At 45.2% G+C, this 26,252-nt stretch overlaps 1 protein-coding gene across 2 annotated transcripts in view; it reads right to left on the bottom strand.

Moving 5' to 3' along the window:
• The window catches only part of LOC147639337 (transferases, transferring hexosyl groups), an 86,961-nt gene that overhangs the window by 43,538 nt on the left and 17,171 nt on the right, over window positions 1–26,252 (bottom strand). For both annotated transcript variants that reach the window (XM_086790140.1, XM_086790145.1), the window contains exons 2-4: window positions 3,046–3,151; window positions 2,504–2,596; window positions 2,226–2,418 (exon numbers count right to left, since the gene is read on the bottom strand). In XM_086790140.1, the coding sequence (XP_086646266.1) occupies window positions 2,226–2,418; window positions 2,504–2,596; window positions 3,046–3,151 (392 nt within the window). The remainder of the gene's footprint in view (window positions 1–2,225; window positions 2,419–2,503; window positions 2,597–3,045; window positions 3,152–26,252) is intronic.

Below are 26,252 nucleotides of genomic sequence, written 5' to 3'. Positions count from 1 at the left end.
CTTATATTGCAGGTGGATATTGCTAAGGCATTTGACACTGTTCAATGGGATTTTATCTCTCAAATCATGACCAAGTTGGGCTTTGGTCCCAAGATGGCAAATGCAGTTTACTGGCTTTATTCTGGCTCTACTTCTCAGTGCATTCTTGGGGATCATCTGTCTCGGTCATGGACATTGGGTTGATCAGTTAGACAGGGCTGTCCTCTTAGTGCTCTCTTCTATGCCATTGCGACCCATCCCCTTTTAATGTATCTTGATCATCTTACAAACACAGGACAGATGACTGGTCTTAAAATCCCTGGGGCTGCATCTTTTTTGGCACAAGCATATGCTGATGATTCCTTCTTTATGCCACAAAATTCTTCCCGGGAAGTTCAAATGCTTATGACCACTCTTTCATTGTATGGCTTGGCAGTGGGATTGCATGTCAATTTTGACAAATCTAAATTACTTCCCCTGAAACAATGTGACTGGCATTCTATTCTTTGGCCGGGTCAGGTGGTGCATTCCAAAGATGTAGTCAGGCATTTGGGATATCCCATAGGATGGCATATCACCAGGAAGCAGCAGCTAAAATGGATCTTCCAAAGACTTCAACATAAACTGGAATACTGGAAGATTTCTACTTGGCCTCTTCATGTCAGGCTCAGAATAGTACAGTCCATTGTAATGTCCTATGTCCAGTTCTATTTGCCTTTGCTGCATTGGTCCTCCAGGGATATTTCAGCCTTTATGTCTCAAGCTATGGAGATGTTATGGAGGACAAAAACTGCTGTGAAAGCATTGAGACTGATGAAGATGGAGTGTGCTCTCCTAGGATGCATGGTGGAATTAATGTCCTCAATATAAGATATCATGTACTTGCAAGGAAGGCGACTATGCTGCATACTTTTTTCCGCCAACAACAACCATGGACTTGTATGCTAGCATCCATGTGTGTCAACATGAAGACTTGTGCTTATGGTCATTGGATTACTGATCATTTGGAGGTTGTCATTGGGAGATTTGTAGGGAAGATACCTGGCTGTCCTTTCTCTACTGCTCTGATACTTGACTGGAAACAAGTACTTTCTAAGGTCAAATGGGCTCCTGATAATTGCTCGGGGACAAACTCAATGAGGAAAGAAAGTATTCATTGGAGTGCCATCTTTGACATTCCACTCGCTTTACAGGAACCTGTTCGGGCATACAATCTCATGAAATTGGGAATTAGATACATACATGATGTGGTAGATGATCAGGGCTATGTCTTATCTTTTCCTCATGCCACTGCTTCCTATGCATTGGGAATGCATCATAGGTCTATATGGAAGAAAATTGCTGATTTATTACATCCTTTTCTACCTGTTCCTCCTGTGGTAGACATTACGGATTGGCAATTGCAACCCTCTGCTACATGCACTCATCCTGTTCCTCTTCCCGCCTTAACCTCCATCAAAGCTTACAGGCTTCTTCAGCCTGCTCCATGGATTCAGCAACATGCTAATTCTCTGTGGCATATAAGGAAGCCCCTCTCATGGTGGCGGAAGAATCTCGGGATGTTATGGAAGTGTAAAATGCCATTGAAACAAAGACTTTATCTTTGGAGATGTATGACAGGCACATTGTCAGTGGGGGTCACACTTGCTAAACGTCGCATTGCACCATCCACATGTTTAAGATGTCAGGCTCCTTTAGAGACTGTTCTTCATTTGCTTTGGCACTGCTCGTGTTCTAGGATCCTCCTCAGGAGAATTTCAGATTATCTTCGGCTCCGTTTCCCAAGTCACAGATTTGGGAAACATTTCTGGCTCTTTGGCAGATTTATGAGGTCTTTGTCTCAATACTCACTATTTCTCTCTTGGGTGAGATATTGGGCTCTTTGGACAATCTGGAGTGAGCATAATTTGGCATACTTGGGTCGGCAAATTCACAAGTCATATGAATCTTTCCGAGCCTCATTGCGGCAATCCTTATATGATGCCTGCCATGAGGATGATATGGATGCTTCTTGCATAGAGCTTTTCTTTTTATGTTTCTGATCTTTGGGATACTCTCCATTTTGGAGACCTCCCATCATGTAAATTTATGAGCATATAAAAATACTGCACTGGATATTACCCACACAAAAAAAGTGTGTGTGTGTGTCTAGATAGGGAATTTTCCCTTATGCTAACTAGTCAAAGTAGAACTAAGCCCTGCCTGTCAAAAAGCCAGGCCAAAATATTTGTAAAATGCCAACCGACCTTAAAGCACCTGTGATGGGAAGCCTTGAAAGCTTCATGCATGGCTTGGAAGAGGAGAAAACCTCCATGCAATACACCATTTGACCTCACACCAGCAGATATGGCAAATAAGCATGCAGATTTCCATCGTGAACCACGTAAAAACTCCCACAAGCCAGCAAAAGAAAGAAGAGAGAACAGGCTCTCCGAATATCTGAATCATAAAAACCCCCAATACAAAAAATCAGCTGGTGTTTTACAATTTGAAACCTCCAAAAAAGATGAGGGTGTAATCTTACATTGATGCATAGAAGATGGATGCTGGATTCAGGCAAAAAAATGCAGTCGATTGAAATGCCAACTCTTCATCTTTCAATATCATATTTGAGACCCTGAAGATGCAACCACCATGAGATATCACTGCAATGAAAGCCAGACACATCACTGCAGCAAGTACAATTTTGCACTTCAATCCATGAGCATCTAAATTTGCTTTACCCTCTACTGGCTTCCTCAACTCTGACCACTCCAGCAAGAGCCAAAGAGCTTTTTGACACACTTGCATTTCTTCTTGGAAGAAACAATAAAAGAGAGCAGGGAGGGCAATTTCAAATGTAAGATAGCACAAAAGTTTATAAGAAGGTGGTTTACTTTTTCATCGAGCTATTGAAAACATGCATACAAAGGCATTCTAAAATTCAAAAAGAATGGGAAAATCCCTACATAAAGAGTGTCTTTAAAATTTCAAAATTCATAGAACAGATACGCACACACAACACCCCCCCCCCCCCCCCTTTTCCCTTTTCTGCCTTAACTCTAAAAGAGAAAACAAAGAACTTACTTGTGGAAGAAAATAGCAGACAGTAAAAAGGCGATGTTGTTGAGAAGATAACTCGACAAAGCAAGAGTAGCTCTATAACCCACCAAAGGTGTCAATCCCGATAACACTGTCATATGCATTAACATACTCAAAAATCAGCCCCTGATCTACAAGACACAAAAATGAGCATCTTCAAAGACTGAAATAAATAAATTTCAAGCTTTTAATTATCAACATTGAAAAATCCCAAAAGAATGCAAGTCTCCTTTTGAGTTACTGTGTATCATTTGATCAAGCAACTTCTGGTGCAAATAATCCAATGAAAAAAAGCTTTATATTTAAAAAAAAACAATGCGACTGCTTCTGACTGTATCATTTGATCAAGCAACTTCTGGTGCAAATAATCCAATGAAAAAAAGCTTTATATTTTAAAAAAACAATGCGACTGCTTCTGACTGTTCCATAAGTCATTTGATTGTTACTAAAATTTCAAAATGCACCAAGAGAGGCATGATTCTTTGAACTACCAAGCTGTCAATATATGTATCTAACTCTCCTCCTCTAATATAATATTATTTCACCGAAAAAAAAAGGAAGAGAGGAAAGAGATTTGACAGCACAAGTCTTGATTCTCTGCAATACTTGGGTTCGGTAAACGGAAGGGCAACTGTACACGGAAAATCTTATCAATCGTGAAAACTGAAAATACATATAAGCATGCCAAACAAGAAGAGATGACAAATCTACACAGTACACCACACTAGGGGCCAGAAGATGGGCTGAACCCCCCCCCCCCCCCCCCCCTTTATGGTTAGATTACCAAAAAGGAGTCTGCTTCCAAATACAACTTCACAGGTGCCCAGGGATTCTCCACTGGCTAGCACCTATCTCTTTCAGTACAATATGAAAGCAAAACAAATACATATGCAAAGTTTTGCTGCAAATCCTCAGCATAAAAGCACTCCCGCATCAGTCCGGAACAACCTTGTGTCTTCACTCTCCTCCTGTTTGGCTCACAGGGCAAGTTGACCAACCATGGAAGGTTGTTTACAACAGTCGACCAGCCCTCAGCAGCCACAAAAGGATGCGACCAACAGCAGCACACAAACCTTCAAGCTCCCGGTCTGAAGGAAACTTGTGCAGATCGTCACGACCAGCTCCTCCTCTCTGTTTTTATCCCCTGTGCAGCCTTTGTTCAGGCTATAAAACCAGGCGGCTAGCAGTAGAAGACAACAGAAAGAGTCAGCCAGCTTCTCCCATGCACCCAGTGAACTTCAATCGCGATGGATGGCTGTAGAAGCTTGCCAACAGGCTGAAAACCAGCCGACCAGCCCTCATGCACCACTAAAAAGCATGCGCCCCCCTCCAATCTTGAGTTTTTCTCAATAATAGAGGCTCCCCGCCGGAAATAGCTCACTCGTGTGCTTTTTAGGTCCAGAAGGGGGTGCCTACTTGAAGAAGGGCCAAATATTGTCCAGTGCCCAGCTTTTGGCCGCCACGTGTATTAAATAAGTCCTGCTCAATGTGTACTCACTTATAAGTTGTCTGGTCACTTATAAGTGAGTGTGAACCTGCACCAATAATTATTAGCATGTGAACTCATAAAGCTGTAAATTGAGTTTTTGGGGATACTTACCACCTGCAAAACACATGTAGACCACCTGTCAGTCCCAAACAAGTGTGCACATACACGTCCACAGGGTGCCCAAGCGTCCCCGGCCCCATGGACAATGCAAGAAGAAATCTAAAGCATTGTCCAGGCAAACAAGACAAGTCATCCAAAGATAAAATCAAAGTCATGCACACACATGAGTACAGCTAAACTGGAAGAAACACCCATCTGCTCAATTGTATCCGATACAATGTCCAGGGCTCGTGATCCTTCCGGAACCTTCCCAGAACATAAATATAAAAGATCTCCAAGATAGCTAGTCCCAGAGAATTATATCATGTCAGGATACATGAACCATACATGCACACCATGTCAAGCCCCACAAGCCACACATGTACTATCATGTCAGGCTACATTAGCCATACATGTACTGTCATGTCAAGCTCCATATGCCACACAGACACACAATGTCAAGCTACAACAGCCATACATGTATGTCATGTCAAGCTCCACATGCCACACATGAACATAGAAAAATAGAAGCTCTAAGGAATTTGGTGACATTCCCCCCCGCCTTCCAAGCAGTTGACTATAACTGAAAAGCTTTCAAGTAGGCCTTCAGAAGCTCTGAATAATCCGCAAAATAATCCTCGTCCATCCATTTTGCATCCATAGCCGAATAGTTTTTAAACTTCACAAGATACCTGCGCACTAGCTTGCCACCTGCACGCTTGCGCTCTTTATGAAGAAGAATTATCTGTTCAGGTTGCAATACCTCCTCAAGTTCATCCACTTCTAGTGGATCTTCCAAAATTGGTTCCATAAGAGGTGGTCCCACATAAGGCCTCAGCAAACTGACATGAAAGGCATTGTGTATTTTCCAGTGATCAGGCAATACCAATCTATATGCCACTTCATTTATTTTCTGCAAGATTAGAAATGGCCCATAATATTTGTTTGAAAGCTTAGGAAACCGGCCTTCTTTACCTGGCCGCTTCCGAAGACGTGCTTTCTCAAACTTAAGTAATACCCAATCACCTTCCTTGAAAACCACCTCTCGCCTGTGTTTGTCAGCTGCCTTTTTTTTGCTTAGCTTGAGATCTTTCTATGGCTGTCCGAACCTGTGCAAATGCAGTATCCAAATCACGGACATACTCATCTACTGCAAAGATTTCATCTTTTGTTCGTAAGATAGGTGAAAGCACCACCTTGCCATAGACTATCTCAAATGGAGCCTTATTAGTTGAAGAATGCACTGTGTTATTGTATGCAAACTCAACCAATGGCAAATACTTTTCCCAATCTAACTTCTGCTCAGATACATAACACTTAAGCAAGTCAAGCACAGCTGAATTTGCAATTTCACTCTGACCATCCGTTTGAGGATGATAGGCTGATGAAAAACTTCGCTTTGTGCCCATATTATCAAACAATGCCCGCCAAAATAAATTGGTAGTCCGAGGATCTCTATCCCCCACAATAGACTTGGGCATACCATGATGTTTGAGAATCTGAGCTAAGAACAACTTTGCCTTGTGCTCTGGCTTGATTGTTTTCCTCACAAGAATAAAGTGTGCCTGTTTGCTAAAACGATCTATAAAAGTCCATATAGCATGTTGGGGTAAAGGCATTATGCCCACCCTTATAGTGTGTACTAGCCCATGTGTTTTATAGTACATAGTACACTTAGTACTTTTAATGTACTAAGTGCCCTAGGAATATGGTGTGGACTTTGATGAGATCTTCTCTCCAGTGGTCAAAATGACCACACTTAGAGCTGTATTAGCTTTGGTTGCTCATGATGATCTGGATTTGATTCAGATGGATGTGAAGACTGCTTTTCTTCACGGTGATCTCCATGAGGAGATACATATGCAACAGCCAGAGGGTTATGCAGTGAATGGAAAGGAGAAGCTTGTATGCAAGCTGAAAAAGAGTCTTTATGGGCTCAAACAGGCACCAAGGGAATGGTATCATAAATTTGATACATTCATGAAATCCCAGGATTTCAGGAGGAGTGACATAGATCACTGCTTATACACCAAGAAAGCTTTGGATGGCAGTCTATTGATACTCATCTTGTATGTTGATGATATGTTGATTGCCGAGAAATCTCGTAAAGAGATGGATGCCTTGAAGAAGAGGCTGCATCAGACCTTTGATATGAAGGATTTGGGTGATGCAAATCACATTTTGGGTATGCGGATACTTCGGGACAGAAATCAGCATGTGTTGTATTTATCTCAGAAGGAATACATTGGCAAAATTTTGCAGAGGTTCAATATGGATGGGGGGAAGAAGACTAGTACTCCTTTGCCTCCATATGTGAAACTCAGTGCTATGGACAGCCCACAGTCGGATAGTGACAGGGCTGATATGGCCAAGATTCCGTATGCTTCAGCTTGTGGCAGTCTCATGTATGCCATGGTTGCTACCAGGCCGGACATTGCATTTGCAGTGGGAGTGGTTTCTAGATACATGGCCAAACCTGGCAAGAAGCATTGGGAAGCAGTGAAAGGTGTCATGAGATACCTAAAGGGCACATAGGATATGTGCATTTGCTTTGGCAAACAGGATGCATTAGTGCATGGTTACACGGATTCGGATTATGCCGGTCATCCAGATAACCGGAAGTCTACTACCGGTTATGTGTTTACATTCACAGGAGGTGCTGTGTCATGGATATCCAGGATGCAAAAGTGCACTGCCTTATCTACTACAGAGGCCGAGTATATTGCAGCCACAGAGGCTTGCAAGGAGGCATTATGGCTATCTCGGTTAGTGGTTGATTTGGGTTATACAGGGGATATTCCATTGTTGCATTGTGACAGTCAGAGTGCCATCCAGTTGGCAAAGAACCCTGTCTTTCATGCAAAGACGAAGCATGTGGATGTGAAGTATCACTTCATCAAAGAGGTGATAGAGAACAAGCAAATTCAGCTTGTCAAGATTCATACGGATGACAACCCGGCTGATCTGTTGACAAAGAGTTTCCCTCCAGAGCGGTTTGCTCATTGCAGACACTTGATGGGCATTGGATGAGGCCAGTTTCAGCCTTGATATGGCCTTGTATATTATCATGTACATGCTGATTTTTTTTCTTTTCCTTCATTTAAGGGCACTTTGCCTTTAAGTGGGAGGTTGTTGGGGTAAAGGCATTATGCCCACCCTTATAGTGTGTACTAGCCCATGTGTTTTATAGTACATAGTACACTTAGTACTTTTAATGTACTAAGTGCATTATGTGTACTAGAGCAAATATACATGTGTGATAGGGGAGTCACACACTCATACATTGAGTTGACTTATCCCCACATATCTCTCTCTCTCTCTCCCTTCTTCTCTATGTGTGTCTCCCACATGAAACCCTAACTCTCTCCCTTCATAGCATCATTTCCATGTCCCGATTTCGGCAAATCCATAATGAAATCCATAGCAATGCTTTCCCATGGTTCCTGTGGAATGGGTAAGGGCTAAAGCAAACCAGGTGCCTTGTGTCTGTCAAACTTGACTTTCTGACACACTATGCACTCTCGCACACAAGCTTCAATATCCCTGCGTAGAGCTGGCCAAATGAAATATCTTGATGTATTCTATTGCATTTGCCATTAGAGTGGGCCACCATAACCCAGCCATGAGGACCTTCCTCGTAGTAGTGATATCCACTAAAAAGTCCCCCCCCCCTAGCACAGACAGAGTGAGCCTATTCAAGAAGGAAGACATACTCAACTTCCTAGACACAGCATCGTAGAATTTTATCCTCCCTTGCTTATAAAGGTGGCCTGCAATGAGTTGGTAAGAGGTCACTTGTTTGATTAGGCGATGGGCGTAGTCTTTGTCGAGGACGGGATCTACAAGTAAGCCCTTGGCTAAGAAGTGTGCCACCTCTTCACCCCATTCAGGAATCAAGCATAGTTAAAATAAGGCAGCATCTAGTAAATCATCATCTTCTCCCACTAGTTGTTCATCGTTGGGGATCCTTGACATGTGGTTTGCTAGGAAATGTTGAGAGACTTTCCTTACCGTAAACAATGAAGTCAAACTCGAGCCATATAAGCAACCATTGGGTGATTCTGCTTGTCATGCACGGCTTATTTACCAGGTACATAAGAGCTTGGTGGTCTACAAAGAAAACAAACTTAGTCGCCAAAATATATTGGCGAAACATATTGATAGTGTATACCATGGCTAATCCTTCTCTCCTCTCGGTCATGGTGTAGTTTCTCTCAGCTTCACTAAGTTGGCAGCTGCCAAAGGGCGGCCGCTTTCAAAAGCCACTTCATGTCCCTCTTGGTTCAAAACATCCCCCAAACAATCTCCACATGCACCACACTCGACCACAAAACGTCTATGCAAATCTGGAATAATAAGAACTAGCCCTGATATAATGGCATCCTTCAACTTCTGAAAAGCTGTCTTTTTGAGATCTGACCAACGGAATGCTACTTTCTTCTTCATTAGATCATGTAAGGGAAAAGCTAAGAAAGCAAAGTGTCGAATAAATCGACGATAATAAGAGCATAAACCAATAAAGCTCCTAACTTGATGCACATTCTGCAGTTTTGGCCAATCCTTGATGACTTGAATCTTTGCGGGATCCATGTGTACTCCATCTTTGGAGACAATATGCCCTAAATAGTGAATTTCTGACAAGAAGAATTCACTCTTCTTTCCATTGATGAAAAGTTTATGTTTCCTTAGCTCTTCAAAAACAATGGCAAGATACTCTTTATGTTCAGTCTCACTCTTTGAAAAAATGATAATATCATCAAAGAAAGTTCTTGTGAACTCGCGGTGAGGTCTAAAAATTATGTCCATCATTCTATTGAAAGTGGTGGGAGCATTTGTAAGTCCAAATGGCACAACCAAATACTCATATAGTCCAAATGATGTTCGAGAAGCCATTTTGTGCACATCTTGAGATACCACTCGAATCTGATGGTAACCACTCTTAAGATCAATGCAACTGAAACAAGCAGCTCCCTCAAGTTTATCAAGAATATCATCGATTCGAGGAATCAAAAATCTGTTCTTGATAGTAATCTTGTTAAGGACCCTATAATCAACACACATTCTGTATGTTCCATCCTTTTTCTGCTCAACATTATCACCGGAGGTTTGACAAAAACTCAATACGAAGGGCTTTGTGTGAATATATGCTCTTATGTGTGTGTATGTGTGTGTGTGTGTGTGAGAGAGAGAGAGAGAGAGAGAGAGAGAGAGAGAGAGCATATCTTGATACAGAATTCTACACCCACTATTGGGCACTGATGACGTTAGTGGAGATGTCGTAGTATCTAGTCCATACTATGCATAATGGAGTTGATAGTTATATAGTCTTGTGGGTTGACTACCATGATTATATAACATGCACGTTCCTAAAAGGTGAATTTGGACATGTTCCTGTATTCATCTAGGGATATAATTCAGCAGTATTAGCGAACATGTAAATTTCACATTGTGAAGTTTTCGTTCGAGTTGCGGCCAGTTGATATTGTGCTAGTTCTTTCTATCTTAGCGGTGCATTTGCCCTATCAACTACTTATTTGTTGTACTAATTCTTTCTATTTGCTACTTCCCTTAGTGCTAGGCTTCATTATGGCTGAGTCTTCCTTGCATCTCCGGAGGTTTGACAAAAACTCACTACGAAGGGCTGTGTGAATATATGCTCGTGTGTGTGTGTGTGTGTGTGTGTGTGTGTGTGCCAGTGTGGAGTGCGTGTGTGAGAGCATATCTTGATACAAAGTTCTACACCCACAATTAGGCACTGATGACGTTAGTGGGGATGTCGTAGTATCTAGTCCATACTATGCACAATGGAGTTGATAGTTATATAGTCTTGTGGGTTGACTACCATGAGTATATAACATGCACGTTCCTAAAAGGTGAATTTGGACATGTTCCTGGATTCATCTAGGTATATATATATATATTATCACGTACAAAGACCAAGTAAGAACAAGCTGATTTCTTTATTGCCTTTGAAATAGATATATAGCTTACAACGGGTATGGTACTCCCAGTAGTACCCGCATCAATACAAACTTTCCTACCCCTATAAGTAAACATAACTTTCTTTTCTTTGTGCAAAATCTTGGAATTCAAACGATAATGCCAAGGCATCCCAAGTATCACATCACATCCCATAAGTGGTGCCACAAGGAAGTCTTCATAATCCAAATATCCTTGTATGTGTATGCGAAGCTTCCCAATGATGGGAGTGACCTTAACTTCCTTGCCCTCAAAGGCAGCATCTGCATGAAAGTCCATGCTCAATTCCTCGGGCTTTAACCCAAGAGCAGCAGCCATCTGTATGGATATAAAGTTATCTGTTGAGGCATTATCAAAAAGGAATAAAGTTGTTTAGTCCTTTAACTTGCCCCAAGCTTTGCATAAGATTCTGCTCTTTGGTTCATGTGCAGTGTTACCCTGAACATCGGGTATAACATTCACACTCGGTTTGGCATCCTGCACATTATTCTTTTTGAGATTTTGGGGGCATTGAGCTTTCATGTGATCTTTGCTCCCACATGTGAAGCACTTCCCCTCTCTCATGCAATCAAAAATATGCTGTCTGGACAGCTTAGAATTATCCTTTTTACCCCCCGGCTTCTTTTCTGAGCCCCCTTTTGTATCCTTGGACTCATTAGACATAAACTTAGGTGGCTGTCCATCCCTTTTCTATTCATTTCCAGCTCTGAATTTTCCCTTGTATGAGCTGAATTCTTGTCTTTTTGACGCTCCCTTACCATGCAACTCCTCAGAAATAGTGGCCGAGTATATGAGCTCCTATAAGGTGTTGTGGGGATACACTGCAAGGCTCTTTTGAATGATTCGTTGCAGCCCTGACTCAAACTTTCTTTTCTTCTCGTCCTCACTAGTCGTCATGAAAGGTGTGACTTTAAGAAGAATCCGCCAAAACTTTGAAACATAAGAGGAAACAGATCGCCTTCATCCTGTGTTAACCAATCCCATTCCTTTCATACATCCTTCTTGAAGTGAGGAGGAAGGAACTGATCATAAAATTGCTCTTTGAAAGCGCTCCATGTACAGGCAACTGTCCTATCCACCAATCACTTGCAGTCTCTTTAAGATGCATACTCACATGCCTGAGAGGCTATTTCAAATTGCCTTATGAAAGCAAGTGTCTTGGTAGTATCCAACTTTCCATTATAGTTCTCGAACTTGATGTCTTTGTCCCCTGACTTGAACTCTTTGGCCTTCTTGCTATGACGAGCATCCCGATGCTTTAATACATCATCCTCCTCGTCATATCTACGATGGCGACGATGCCCAGATCTAGGGCTGATTTCCCGTGCAACACCTTCCACTCTGGATGGAACTTTAGGAGCAGGAACATACCTAGAAGGTGGAGACACCACCGACAATGCATGAAGATCTTGTGCATCTCTCAAATGGGCTGAAAACCCCTCATCATCCCCTCGAGCTGCATGTCGATGTACATCATCTCCTCAGGCTACATGCCCCCTCATATCTGTTGCATGGGCTGCAAGCCCCCTCAAAACACTTGCTCGGGCTGCATGCCCACTTACATCACTTGCTCGGGCTGCATACCCTCTTACATCACTGGTGCGGGTTGCATGCCCTCTCACATCACTAGTGCGGGCTCCATGCCCTCACATCATCGGAGTTCCCTTCACAGGATAGCCTACAAGGCTGCCATGTGAAGACCCACGTGCCCTCATCATCGAAAACAACAGCGCTACGGCTTTTTAAAGAAGCAACAGCCAACGCTCGAGGTTTGTCGATTCCAATCAGTTGGGCAACTGCATCAAAAGGTCGATTCTGTCTTAAAATAGATAAGACAATCGTGAGGTGCCTGACATGATCCTCAAGAGTACGACTATATATCAAAATATCATCCAGAAACACGACCACAAATTTCCCCAAATGTTCATGAAAAAGATCGTTCATCACTTGCTGGAAAGTGGCTAGAGCATTGGTTAACCCAAAAGGTAATACGAGAAACTCGTAATGGCCATACCTAGTCCGAAAGGCGGTTCTTTCGACATGCCTTTCATGAATACGTATCTGGTGATGACCAGTACGTAAATCTATCTTCGTGAAATATTTCGCTCCTGCTAACCGGTCAATCAGGTCATCTCATCTAGGGAGAGGATAACGGTTCTTAAGATCAGCTTGTTCAATCTTTTGTAATCTATACACATTCTCCATGTATTGTCCTTCTTTCTCCTAAGCAACACAGGTGCACCCCAAGGTGATTTACTAGGACGGATCTGGCCCATCCTTAAATAATCTTCGAGTTGTTTAGCCAACTCATCTTCCTCAGCTTGGCTCATCCTGTAAGGTGGAATACTGACAGGATGAGCACCAGGGATCAAGTCAATACGATGATGATCTACTGCCCGTTCAGGTGTAAACCCGATGGCAGTTCCTTAGGAAATACGTCTTGAAACGAATCAAGTATCTTCTGTAACTCTTTGCTTTCAAACACACTTAATTCATTGACATCCATGGAAGGTATGAGAAATAAAGAAAGTGGAATCAATACACAATGGAAAGCGGTATACAAAGAAGAATCCATTATATTTCCAAAATCAATTGTATTTACAAGAGGTCCCTCAGAGGGATGTATACAATCACCTAAAATACTATACTTGGTGTGCCTATGCTGAAAAGAAAAAATATGACTAGACCAATCTATCTGGACTTGAAGAGTCTTAAACCACTCAATCCCTAATAACAAGTCTACATTTTCTAGATGCATTACATAGCATTCCAGAGTATCTTTGTAGTCCTGAATCTGGATTGGAAACATCTCCACCTTTCGATCCCAAACTTGCCTTCCCGCAGGTAGGCGTACCTCATAGGTATGATCGCTGGGTGTCGTATCAAGACTCAATTTCTGCACAAGTTTGTAGTTAACAAAGTTGTGTGAGCTACCAGGGTCTAGAAGAATGTGAATCTTATGGCCATTCACTTCTCCATAAACTCGGAGCAGATCATGCAAGCCAAATACTTTAGAATTGAACAGACAATCAGAACAAGTACTAGGACGAGAAAGTACAGTAATTGACGTACCTGTCAAAGACAATTGGTTAGCTGCCTTTGGCTTGGGTCCTACGTTTGTCTTGGCACCCTTTTGCTTTGGGCACTCGTTACGCATGTGTCCTTTTTCTTCGCAGATAAAACAACGTCCTTCCTTCTTCAGCTTTAAAGCCCTAAGGAGTCGTTTCTTCTTCGCTGGTGTCAAACTTGAATTCTTCGAAGGTTGGTCCAAAGACTTTCCTTCTGTCGTGTTAGCCATAGGTGCGGAGAACTTTCTTTTATGCTTGTTTCCCTGCTCAGTAAAACAGGTTTCGACTTGGAAGAGACCATTGTATCATCATAGATACGAGCTGAATGAATGGCCTCGTCTAATGTTTTACATTTGTTATTTTTAACCTGTAAACGGTATGAGTCTGGTAAACCAGCTACGAAGAACCCTAAAAGAGTAGTGGGATCCATCTTTGTAGCTTTCATCTGCAAGTCACGAAACTTCTGGAGATAGACCTCATAAGTGAGGTGCTGCGAGGTCATGGTCAAAGCTGAAAACCCGGCAACAACATCATAATCATCCTCTTTCTTGAGGAATTCCTTCTTGAAGACGTCTTCAAATTGTACCCAAGTCGTTGGCTTAGGGTTGAGTTCCTTCCACCAAAGCAAAGCTTTGCCGGACAGGAAACCTGCTGCTAATTGGATCTTCTTTCCATCATCATATGGATGAAACTGAAAGTGAACTTGCCACTTATGTAGCCACGTGTCCACGATTTTTTTTAAGGAGAACCCAATGGCCAGCCGACCAGCGCATTAAAAAAAAAAACCATATATTTACCTTACGGGTTCCTACGAAATGGCGCCTGCTTTGGTCTTCTGCGCGCCAACTTGCTGCCGCCTCCCTTCCTCAAAAGCAACCTTCTCCATTGCTAGGCTCCTGCGGTCTATGTTGGTGTTCTCCGCGGCTTGACAGCTACGACCTTGGTGCTTCTTCTCCAGCAATACTATTTATTATGGCAACCTCCTTCAGGTGTGATCTTTCCATTTTCTTGAGTATACACATTTCACATAAAGTGGAGTATTAACATATCAGCAACCCGCCGTTTCATTCCTTTGCGGGCTCTCCACTCCTTCGGGGCCAATACCCCTTTTTACGGGATCACGTGGACACACACTACCCTCTTCTCCAATAGCTTATGGCAGAGGAAACCTATGACTTCAGTTATTTACAGGATACACCCTCTCAGTCCATAGTGCCCTCTCCTACCCGTGTTTCTCCACCAGTCCCAGCCCCTGTTCCAGTGAGTGTGCCCCCCTTTTTCCAGCCCACTCATTACCGCATACAGATAGCCACACCGACTTCTCACCTCCAAGAATTCGACATGTGGGTGATCCGTGTTCGTACTTCTGCACAGGATCTGGATCATTATTGTTTTATACTCAGGCGTCATCCTTATCTCGGCGCTATCCTCCCCAAGTGTAGCATCATTTTTCATGAATATTGCACTTATTCAGAGGACATTCATCCATCTTCATTCACGGTGCGCCCCTCTACACCGGAGTATACACCCTTGACACCAGTAGCTGCCCCTACTCCTGTACCTTCTTCTCTAGTAAAAGACTCTCGTGCGAGCCCAGTCCCAAAGGATCGCCCTTACTATACTGGATGGTCTATAGCCGCTTCACCAGTACGTAGCCTCTCCTCTCGGGATTTCCAGATGCCGCACCCTCCAACCGATGGTTCTTACTAGAGCCCAGCGGTGTCGTCAGTAGCAAAAACCCCCAGAGCCTCATCACCCTGAAGAAGCCTCTACATCAACATCTCCTCTCATGGCAGAACCTGTTGACATACCAACTCCTCCAGAATGGCAGTCAGCTTTGCAGCAACTCCAACAACAGTTCCAACATCAACTCCAGGAGTCTATGGCATCCTTGGTCTCTCAGATCGAGCAGCTCCACACGGATCGCCACTCCTACACAAGTTCCGTACCAGCAACAGATGTTTCAGCAACAGTACCAGCAGACGAAGACGTCATTCCTTCCGAGGTAGAAGGCGACAACCTTAAAACTCTTTATCGTCTTTTACAAGCCAGCAAAACAAAGAAATTGGAAATTAAACCCCCTGACTCTTATGGTGGTCAGCGCAATAAGCGCATCTTAGACCAATGGCTCTACAAATTGCAGTTATACTTTGAAACCATGACTCTTTCTGATTTCAAAAAGGTGACTTTTGCGGTATCCCTCCTCAAAGACACTGCTTTATTATGGTGGCAACGACGACAGCACGCTGGAAAAACAGTTACAACGTGGGAAAAATTCGAGCGGGTCCTCCGTAAGCAGTTCATACCTACCAATGCGGATTTCCAAGCCCGTACTCACTTACGCCATTTGGACCAAACTGGTTCCTTGGCCTCTTATATCTCCCAGTTCACCAACTTGATACTGGAGATTGATTCTTTGTCCCCAGCGGACGAACTTCATGCCTTCGTTGAAGGGCTTAACCCCACACTGCGTGCCGATGTTCAGAAATATAACCCTGTCGATCTTGCCGATGCCATACGATATGCCGAGCGTGTTGCAGACATTAATTCTCGAAATTCGGCCTCTTCCGGTCGAGCTAATGACTTTCAGAAAGCCAATGGATCTCGTATGAGCTGAAATAATCGCAGAGAGTCATCTGGCTCTTCTACCTCCCGGTCTAATCCCCAATGGAATAATTCTCAACACCCTCGCCGATCAGAAGGATCGTCCTCTTTTCGGTTCCGACGTTCTAACTCCTTCCAACCACGCAGTTCGGATCATGGGCGGGACCAAAGACGTGACCAATCTCGCAATCCTCGTCCTTCCACTGTTCCTTCTGGACGAGATCAACAAAAGACAGGATTGTGCACAATTTGTAATGGACCTCATCGTTGGTTTGAGTGCCCCAAAAGACCAACCCATCGACAGAATTCTAATGCTGAACCCCCCATTTCTGCGGAGAAACCCCTAGTTGCTGACAAAGGAAAGCGTGCAGTCAATCACCATGCTATTGCACATGCTTCAGTAATTACCGCTACTGCTACAGCACAAACTGCCTCCTCACCGTTGCCTCAGCGGTCTACTCAGGTTTTGGTTCTTCAAGGTTCTATTTCCAGTCACCCTATTCAGGTGCTCATTGACAGTGGGTGTTCTCATAATTTTGTGGGAACCACCTTGACTCAGAGATTGAAGATTCGAACTTCTCCAAGTACGGTTGTTTATGAAGTAGAGCTTGCCGATGGTTCCACATCCTCGTGTAACACCATTGTCAAACACCTCTCCTTTCGAATTCAGCACTATCGTGACAAATTGGATTTCCAAGTCATGAATTTGGCACATTATGATATGATCCTTGGTCAAGAATGTTTGTATCAATATGATCCCCTGATCAGTTTCCGGAACCATTCTATACAATTTGCTCAAAATGGTATGTTAGTGGCTCTCGAAGGAATCTGAGACCAACCTTCTACACCAATCCTTTCAGCTCTTCAAGTGAAACAGTGGGTCCGCAAGCGTGGTTGTTCCTCAGCACTTTTAATGGTCTATTCAGCCAACGACCCTCCCGAGGACATAGATACAAAGGTGATGTATCTCAGGCAACCTTTCTTTGCTCCATACTTGGATCTTTTTCCTCAGGAGCTTCCTGCGGTCCTCCCACCTCGTCGACCAGTCCACCATGCTATTGATATTCTTCCTGGTAGTGCTCCACCTACTCATGCTCCGTATCGAGTTTCTTTTACGGAATCTCAGGAGATACAGCGACAACTTATTGAACTTTTGGAGAAAGGACATATTCGACCAAGTAAAAGCCCTTTTGGAGCTCCAGTGCTTTTGGTGAAAAAGAAGGATAAGTCTATGCGTCTTTGCATCGACTATCGTGCCCTTAATAAGTTAACTATCAAGAATAAGTATCCTCTTCCACGCATTGATGAATTGTTTGATCAATTGCTCCATGCAAAGGTCTTCTCCAAAATTGATCTTAAGTCTGGATATCATCAAATTCGCATTCACGAAGGTGATGAATATAAGACAGCTTTTCGCACAAAATATGATCATTACGAGTACCTGGTCATGCCATTCGGGTTAACCCATGCCCCTGCAACATTTATGAGTCTGATGAATGATCTTTTTCGTCCTTTTTTGAACAAGTTCGTCATTATTTATCTTGACGACATCTTGGTGTTCAATCGTAATATGGAAGAACACAAGGCACATCTTAAGATCGTTTTCCAGGTGCTTCGAGACAATGCTCTTTATATTAATCCATGCAAAAGTGAATTCTTCAAGACATCCTTGGAATACCTTGGACATGTTGTTTCAGCAGACGGAATTTCCGTGGATCCAAAGAAAATACAGGTTATTGTCAATTGGCCAACTCCCACAAACATCCATGATGTTCGTTCTTTTCTGGGACTTGCCAACTTTTATCACACAAAGGTTCATCGATTTTCCGAAATAGCTGCTCCTCTCACCGAACTTTTAAAGTCCGCTCCTGCATTCCAATGGACTGAAGCCGCAACACAAGCTTTTGAAAATTTAATGACAGCTTTGACAACAACTCCTGTCATGGCTATTCCAGACCCTACTCTCCCCTTTGATGTTTACACGGATGCTTCTGATATTGCCACTGGTGCCGTCTTAATGCAACAAGGACGTGCTATTGCGTTTGACAATCATAAGCACTCTGATATTCAAAGAAGATACCCGGTACATGACAAGGAATTTTTAGCTATTGTTCATGCCTATCATGCATGAAAACATTATCTCCTTGGTGCGGATTCAGTGGTAAAAACAGATCATCATTCTTTGAAATATATCTTCACATAGCCAGTTATGAATGCTAGGCAAGCACGTTGGGTCGAATTCTTAGCCAAATTTCATATGACAATTGAGTATGTTCTCTTACCAATGTGGTTGCGGATGCCCTCAGTCGTATGCTGTCAGCTTCGATCTTGGCTATTTCTACAGTTGAAATGGATATACCTCAAAGTTTCAAGGACCGTTATTCAACAGATCGTGATTTTGGAAATGCATTTCAAATTCTCAATTCTCAGAATGCAACTCCTTCCGACTTAAAGATTTATGGAGCATATACAATAGTGGATGGTTTATTATATTATCAGGACCGTATTTGTGTACCTCATGATACTCATGTTCGAAGAGTATTGGTGAAAGAACATCACGAGCTGCTGCACACTTATCAACAAGACTTATCGTCTTTTGACAACTACATACTATTGGCCTCAAATGAAGCAAGATGTTATTAAGTTTGTTCCAGCGTGTCTCTCATGCCAACATATGAAAGCTAGCAAAAAAGTTCCAGCTCGTCTTCTTCAACCACTTCCAGTTTCCAATGAACGCTGGGAAAGTATTAGTTTGGATTTTATCACTTCATTGCCACGTTCTTCTAAAGGCAATATACAGATTCTTGTGGTGGTTGATAGATTTTCTAAAATGGCACATTTCATCCCATGCAAGAAAGCAGCCCAAGCTTCAGATATTGCAGTACTATTTATACAGTATATCTTCAAACTTCATGGATTGCCAAAATCTATAGTTTCGGATCGAGATCCAAAGTTTACAGGACATTTTTGGACTTCGATATTCAAGTCTCTTGGTACAAATTTACTCTTTAGCTCTGCTTATCATCCTCAGACAGATGGACAAACAGAACGAGTTAATCAAATTCTGGAAGAAATGCTGCGACATTATGTTCAGTCTCGATTAGCTTCATGGGAAGAATATTTACCTTTGGTGAAATTTGCTTATAATAATTCTTATCATTCAGCTATTGGAATGACAACTTTTCAAGCAGCTTATGGCCATACTCCCCTTATTCCTGCCAACTTTGTTCTTCAACATAAAGTGGCTTTAGCAGACCACCTCATTCAAGAAATGCAAGATATTCTATTACAGATTAAGGATAAGATGATCAGCGTCCAAGAGCAATATCAACGCACAGCTAATAAGCATCGTCATCACATTGAATTTCAAGAAGGAGACTTGGTATTATTATATATTGCCCCTCATCGATACAAGACAGTGAAATCAGTTTTCCCAAAGCTTCGTCCAAGATTTTATGGACCTTTTCGTATTATTAAGAATTCATCTCTCAGTTATAAGTTGGAGTGGAGTTACCACCTTCTTGGGGTAGAATTCATCCAACTTTCCACATTTCTTGGCTCAAGAAGTTTGTGGACGGTGATTTTCCAGTTTTAGATCATTTGGATTATGTTCCGGAAATCGAAGATGAACACATACTCTTAATTCCAGAGATAATTCTTGATGTCAGACAGAAAGAAACATGACATAAACTCACTACAGAATTTTTGGTTAAATGGAGAGATCTTGATGATTCCGACTCTGCTTGGCAAAGTGATGAAGACTTACAGGAATATCTAGAACTTCTTCGGGAATTCTTTCAAAGACAACCATCTCTTCTTAGCCGGAGTCTTATTTTAAGTGAGAGGGAATGTCACGATTGTGACTAACTCTCTTAATCTCTCCTTAATTTAATCCCTTATTAACTGAAAGGACACCTACACATGGGTCACTATCAAAGGACATGTCTATTCATTAAAAGGCACACCCCTAAGTCCAAAGGACATAACCGTTGACTCAAGAGCCACACCCCTTCCCAGGGATGTGTCTCTTCACTTGTACCTTTTCGGCCTCTATTTAAGAAAGGCCCCTATCTCAATGCAATCAACTCAATCTTTCTATCAGCATTTGTCTTATGTTTGTTAATTAAGTCTTAAATCATGTTAATAAAGCTATAAAAGCTTTACAGCAATCCTATGAGTCGGGTGCCACTTAGGGACCAGGAAAGGCTTTCACGCAACGGTTCCAAGGGAGGATGATCCTCCAAGAGGTGGAGTGAGAGTGCCAGACTCAATACTCAGGAATAGAAGATCCTAGAAAGTGTTCAAGGGCAAGAAGACATGAAGGGATAGGGGACAAGATGGAACGATCTTCATCAAACTTGGAGTGGATTTGGAGACCGGGCAAGGTTTTCAATGAAAAGATTGCCAAGGACTCCAAGCGGAGACAAAGGGATGATGACAATCATCCAAGAACAAAAGTTGGAATCCCCGTCATCAAGTTTAGCAAGGGGGGATGTCGTGCAAGACATGTGCATGCTCATTCCCAGGGCTTTTCCTGAAGGGCAACAGAATAAAGACAAGGTTTTGGACCAGTATAGGAGCTTGTGCTACTAGTATGGTCAAGAGTACCTTGTGGAGGACCCAAGGAGCTGTCGGCCAGCACATAAATGAGAGATGTCTCTGTCAGCTGCAGCAAGAGAAGGATTTATTGTTTAGGGCCTGGCCGACAACAGGTCGGCCAGTCCATAAGGGGATTCAAGGCCTATAAAAGGACACACTTGCTCAAGGATTAGATCATTCAGCCCCTTCCTTGGAATTGGGTCATAGACTAGGATTAGGTAGGTGTTTTCCACCTTTTCAAGGACAGCCAAAGGCTAGTCTTCTGAATCCTGATGGATCTGTGCACCTCCAAGTGTTGTATCAAAGTTCAGCACCACAAAGCTTCCTGCTCTCATATGCAATAGGATGTCCCTGCTGCAAAACTTCTCCCAGACCACCTCCACTCGCGTCATAAAGGACAGTGAAGGGCTCATTCAAGTTGGGAAGCCCCATAACCAGCTCGGAAGACATGATATCCTTGAGCCGCTAAAAGGCTGCCTCCTCCAAGGGTGTCCTAACAAAAGCACGCTCCTCCTTGGTAGCATCAGTCAAAGCATAAGTTTCACAGGCATAGTGCTCCACGAATCTCCTCTGGAACACCCGAGAAACCCTCTCAGCTCATGAACATTGGCTGGCACGGGCCACATGATGATGGCCTCAATCTTTCCTTCTTTTTGACCAAAAGAACCAAGGCACCAAAAGGGGACGAGCTCGATCGAACCAAGCCTTTGGCCAACATATCCTCTAACTGGGTTTGGAATTCCATGCTGTAATATGCAGCGGAAGTCTTCGTATTGGAGGATCCTATCACACAAATGCTCACACCGTCTTCTGTATCCTAAGTTTTGTGAGTTTAGCAATCCACTTTAATACTTCAAACTTTAAAGAGATATGAGAACTGTACACCAAATTGGGTCCCAAATTACCCACTGCAGGGCCCCCTATCCCGTTACCGAGATAGTATTTGCTTTATTACTTTAGAGAGAATGATTGTGGACTATAGATAAGCCAAACGCAAGATCTCAGAGGATCGGAAGCCTGGCTAAACTGTACACAACTGTAGAAACACCTCAATGAACTGATCTCGAGCCTATGCACTCTTCCCAAGGGCATGAGGAAGGGCTGCACACCTGAGGCTGAGAAGGGACTGCGGTGGACTGTTCTAAGCTATGTAAATATGCTGAAAATGCTTATGAATGATATGTTACCTTCACCAGATGAAGGTAGCATGTATGGATGATGAAAAGGTGGTGGTTCACTGCTGTATGACTGCTGCAGAACTGAAAACGCAAGGTTGGTCTGCTGTAGAACTGTAAACGCAGGGCTGCAGGGAACTGGACACAGGCCGGCTATGATATATGCAGAAAACGCAGAGGTATATGCTGAATTGGGGCCTGTGGAAGTACTGAAAGGCTGCGCCTATGATCTGTAGGGACTACTGCTGTATGGCACTGCTGAATCTGCTGCGTTGGAGTACAAGGGATGCTGTACTGCTGCGTTGGACTGCTAGGGCTGACTGAAGCAGAAACGCACGTTCTCAAGGGACTGGAGAAGCAAACGCACAAGCTCCAAGGGGCTGGATGAGTCTATGGCTGCAGGCGTGGATGCTCCCAAGGCTAAGGATGAAGGGCGCCTGGCTTCTGAAGACTTAATGATGAACTACGCCCTATGCAAGCCTATTTATACTAACTAGGGGCTGGTCAAGTTGGCTGGTCATTTATTTAATAAACTTTATGTTTATAATGACATTAAATGCTAAATAAATACCATAAAATATGAGAAAAATACCAGATAAATCCTAGTAAATTCCTTAAGGCTTCTGGGATGTTCCAAATGATGCACAGGCATATGAATGCATATTATGCAGGATGCAAAGTGCTTTCTGATGCAAACCCTAAGGCTTCTACTGACTCTACATGCATGAATGATTCTCTCCAAGACCCACTAAGGCTGAGGAATGACCTACGTAGCTCGTGCCTGACTTATCCTGGACTGAGGATGTACAATGGGGTCACGGCGTACGACAAATATCAACCTACTCGGTTCTAATAATATACAAATGTTGCACTGCTGGGTTGATCGCTGCTCGCTGAAGCTCCCGATACCACCCTGCTCTGCGCACCTTCGCCCCCCCCCTCCTCGCGCCTTCCTTCCGCCCCCCGCTTATCCCCTCAGCTCGTCGCTGCGCCCCCCCTTTCCTTCCTCGCTGCTGCGCCGCCCCCCCCTCCTTACTCGCCGCTTCGCCTTCCCCCCCTTCTTCGCCATTTCGCCTCCCTTCTTCGCCATTTCGCCATCCCCCCCCCGCTCCGCCTGGTCGCCATCCCCCCCCCGCTGCCGCCTATTCGCCTTCCCCCCCGCTGCCGCCATTTCGTCATCCCCCCCCGCTGCCGCGTGTTTGCCCCCCCCGCCTCTTCGCCTCCTCTCGCCCGTTTCCTTTCAGCAGCGCCCCGCCCCCTCCTTCTCGCATTGTCGCCGCCCCCCCCCTCTGGGCCTCTCCTCCCCCCTTTGCGCCGCCCCCCCCCTCCCTCCTCTATCGTGCTGCTTTTCACCCCTTGGGGGTTTTTTGTTTTTTTTCCCTCATCGTCATCCGTCCTTCCGCCTCTTGGTGTGCAGCCCGCTTCTTGCAGGTTTTCCGCTTTCGCCTCGCCTTCGCTTGAGCTTCAGACTCTGATGGAGACTCCTCCCGCCTCGCCTCAGAGGGACTCTTCCGCAGCCCCCTCGCCCGCCCCCGAGGTCATCCCCATCAGGCTTTCTCTTTCGCCGGAAGAGGAAGCGAGCCTCACCGCAGAGGTGGAACGCCTTCAGGCTCACTCCACCATCTGCCGTATAGTCGGCACTCGCCCCAGCAGAGGGGAGATCAGGGATCTACTTCAGGCTCGCCTTCTTGCAGATGTGGGCAAGATCCTTGATGTACAGCTCTTGGGCCGGGGACATTATCAGATCGAGTTCGAGGCCGCCCAGAGCGTTGCCAAGGTCCTTGCCATGAGTCCTCTGGATATCAGGGGTGCTCGGGCTTTCTTCAGGCCTTGGCAGCATGGATTTGATCCAGCTGCGGCGGAGCAGGGAGAGCGCCTCTTCCATATTACAGTTTGTTTCCCTGGTCTCCGCCGGGAGTATCTTCCGCTCCTCTCCAGGCTCGGAGCATTGGTGGGCTCGGTTCTTGAGACGGGCCCCTCAGCAGCTTCAGTGGTGGCCAGAGCAGCTGGGCTACCTTCGGTCAGAGTGTTGGTATCTGACATCTCCTCCCTTCCTAAGGTCATTCAGCTACCTAGGATAGGGGGGGGGTGGATAGATCAGAGGGTGGAGTTCTCGGGGCTCCCGAACCAGTGCTTCATTTGCAGGCAGGTCGGTCATTTGGCCAAGGCCTGCCCTCGCAGGAGACCTCGGCCCTCACCACAGCAGCAGGCCACGGATGGCCCGCCCACAGATTCGGCTCGGCAGGCTGCCTCAGGGACACCTGCTCAGGCCACAGAGACCTCGGAGTGGCAGCCTGGACAGGGGCGCCGTCGAGGGAGACAGCCACAGCAGCACGCCCAGGTACCGCTGCAGCAGCAGCCACAGTCTCAGCCTCACTGGGTTCCCGTGAGGAACAGATTTGCTCCCCTTCAGGAGGAGACCCCTGCAGCGACCGAGGACCAGGAGATGCCAGCTCCCCCTCCTTCACCTCCCCCACACCCATCCCCTCCCACCGCCTCGCTTCCACCATCGCCGCCTCCCGCCCCCGCTCCGGTCTCGGCAGCGGCTCCCTCTCCTCCTCCCTCGCCTCCCCCTCCTCCCCCTCCGCCCGCCTCGCCTTCCCGGGAGGTCCTGGCAGCTCCCGGGCGCTCACCTGCAGTCCGGAGGGCGCTGAGCACTGACCTCGCTCGAGCATCACAGAGGAGACCTATGCCGATTAGGGCCTCACGGATTTCATCTATCCGCAGTCGGCTGAGTCGCCTCGGCATTCGACAGCGCTCGGCGGCGTTTGATTATACCTTCACACGGCTCTTTGGAGCAGAGGGCCCCCATGAGCCAGCACCCATCCGAGTGCATGTAGTGATACCTCCGGCCCGCGGGGAGGAGGCACTAGACTCAGCGGTGGCCTTCTCGTTCCCTCTATGTGGACCTTGTGACCGGGAGTGGACTCTAGAGCTCGCTCTCAGCACGTTGAAGACTCAGGCAGTTGAGTTCTCTCATCACATGAGCGATTTGGAGGTTACAGATGTGCTAGGCCGACTTTGGGAGTTGGCTCATTTTGTCTTGGATCCCGGGGGTGTGGATACATCCGGGATTCGGCATTTGGTCGTGCGCATAGTTGCAGATTTGGCACGCGACCCAGGATATGTGAGTATTCACGAGGTTACTATGTCAGAGCAAGAGGCAGTCGCCATGGGTCACAGCCACTGGCGCCTGATCCGGGATTTTTGCAGTACACCGGGTGGGCAGACTCGCAGCCGTTCGGATGGGGACTACTCTCCATCCAAGCCGCTTGCGAAGGCCCGCCGCACGGCTGAGACAGCATCCACCTCAGTAGGACATCCATGAGGATCATCTCATGGAATGTTCAGGGCCTTGGCGGAGCACACTTTATACGCTATCGAGGCTGCTTGAGGCAGGAGCTACAGAGATGCCTGGTTGGTGGCAGCATTGACATTCTGATGATGCAGGAGCACCACTTGGGTGAGAGCAGGATCCGGAGATATGGTTCGGTGATGCCTGGTAGATGGGACACTTTCTGGTCTGCAGGGTTTGGTCCTTTGGGTGGACAGGGAGGAGTATGCATGGTTATTGCAGATGCATGGCGGCAGGCCATTGTGGATCGAGGGATCATTGTGCCTGGTAGAGCACAGTATGTCATTCTGAGGATGCATGATGAGCTATTGGGTGTGCTCAACATCTATGCGCCCAATCATGCTAGTGCCAGAGCAGAGTTCTGGACTCAGGTTACGGATGCATTGCCAGAGGCCGCACATTGGTGTGTTGGGGGAGACTTCAACATGCTTGAGGACCCGGCAGATAGGGTGGGAGGCAGTCATGTTACAGTGCACGGCACAGAGCTTGCAGCTTGGGACCGGTTTTGTATGACACTGAGGATCACTGATGCATGGCAGCATGGGGCTTTCTCCCAGTCTCAGGACAGTCTTAGTTTCTCTCGGTCGGATCGCCGGCAGGGAGGGACTAATCTATCTCGGATTGATCGCTTTTATGTGGGCGATTGGTTGGGGGAGCGAGGGGGCTCCGTCGGCATTCTTGCTGGCACCTCATTTTCAGATCATGCGCCAGTTATACTGACTTTGGAGGAGGGGACACGGGAGCCCAGCTTGCAGTTGAGGATCCCAGAGAGGGTACTTGCAGACCCCAGTCTCGCTGAGGACATTGAGAGGATCTGGCATGAT

The sequence above is a fragment of the Cibotium barometz genome, chromosome 4 (assembly GCF_041138505.1).
Source record: "Cibotium barometz isolate CiBa-2024 chromosome 4, ASM4113850v1, whole genome shotgun sequence".
NCBI lineage: Eukaryota > Viridiplantae > Streptophyta > Polypodiopsida > Cyatheales > Cibotiaceae > Cibotium > Cibotium barometz.
The sequence above is the reverse complement of the archived record's forward strand: the minus strand, read 5'-3'. Positions and strand labels throughout refer to the sequence as shown.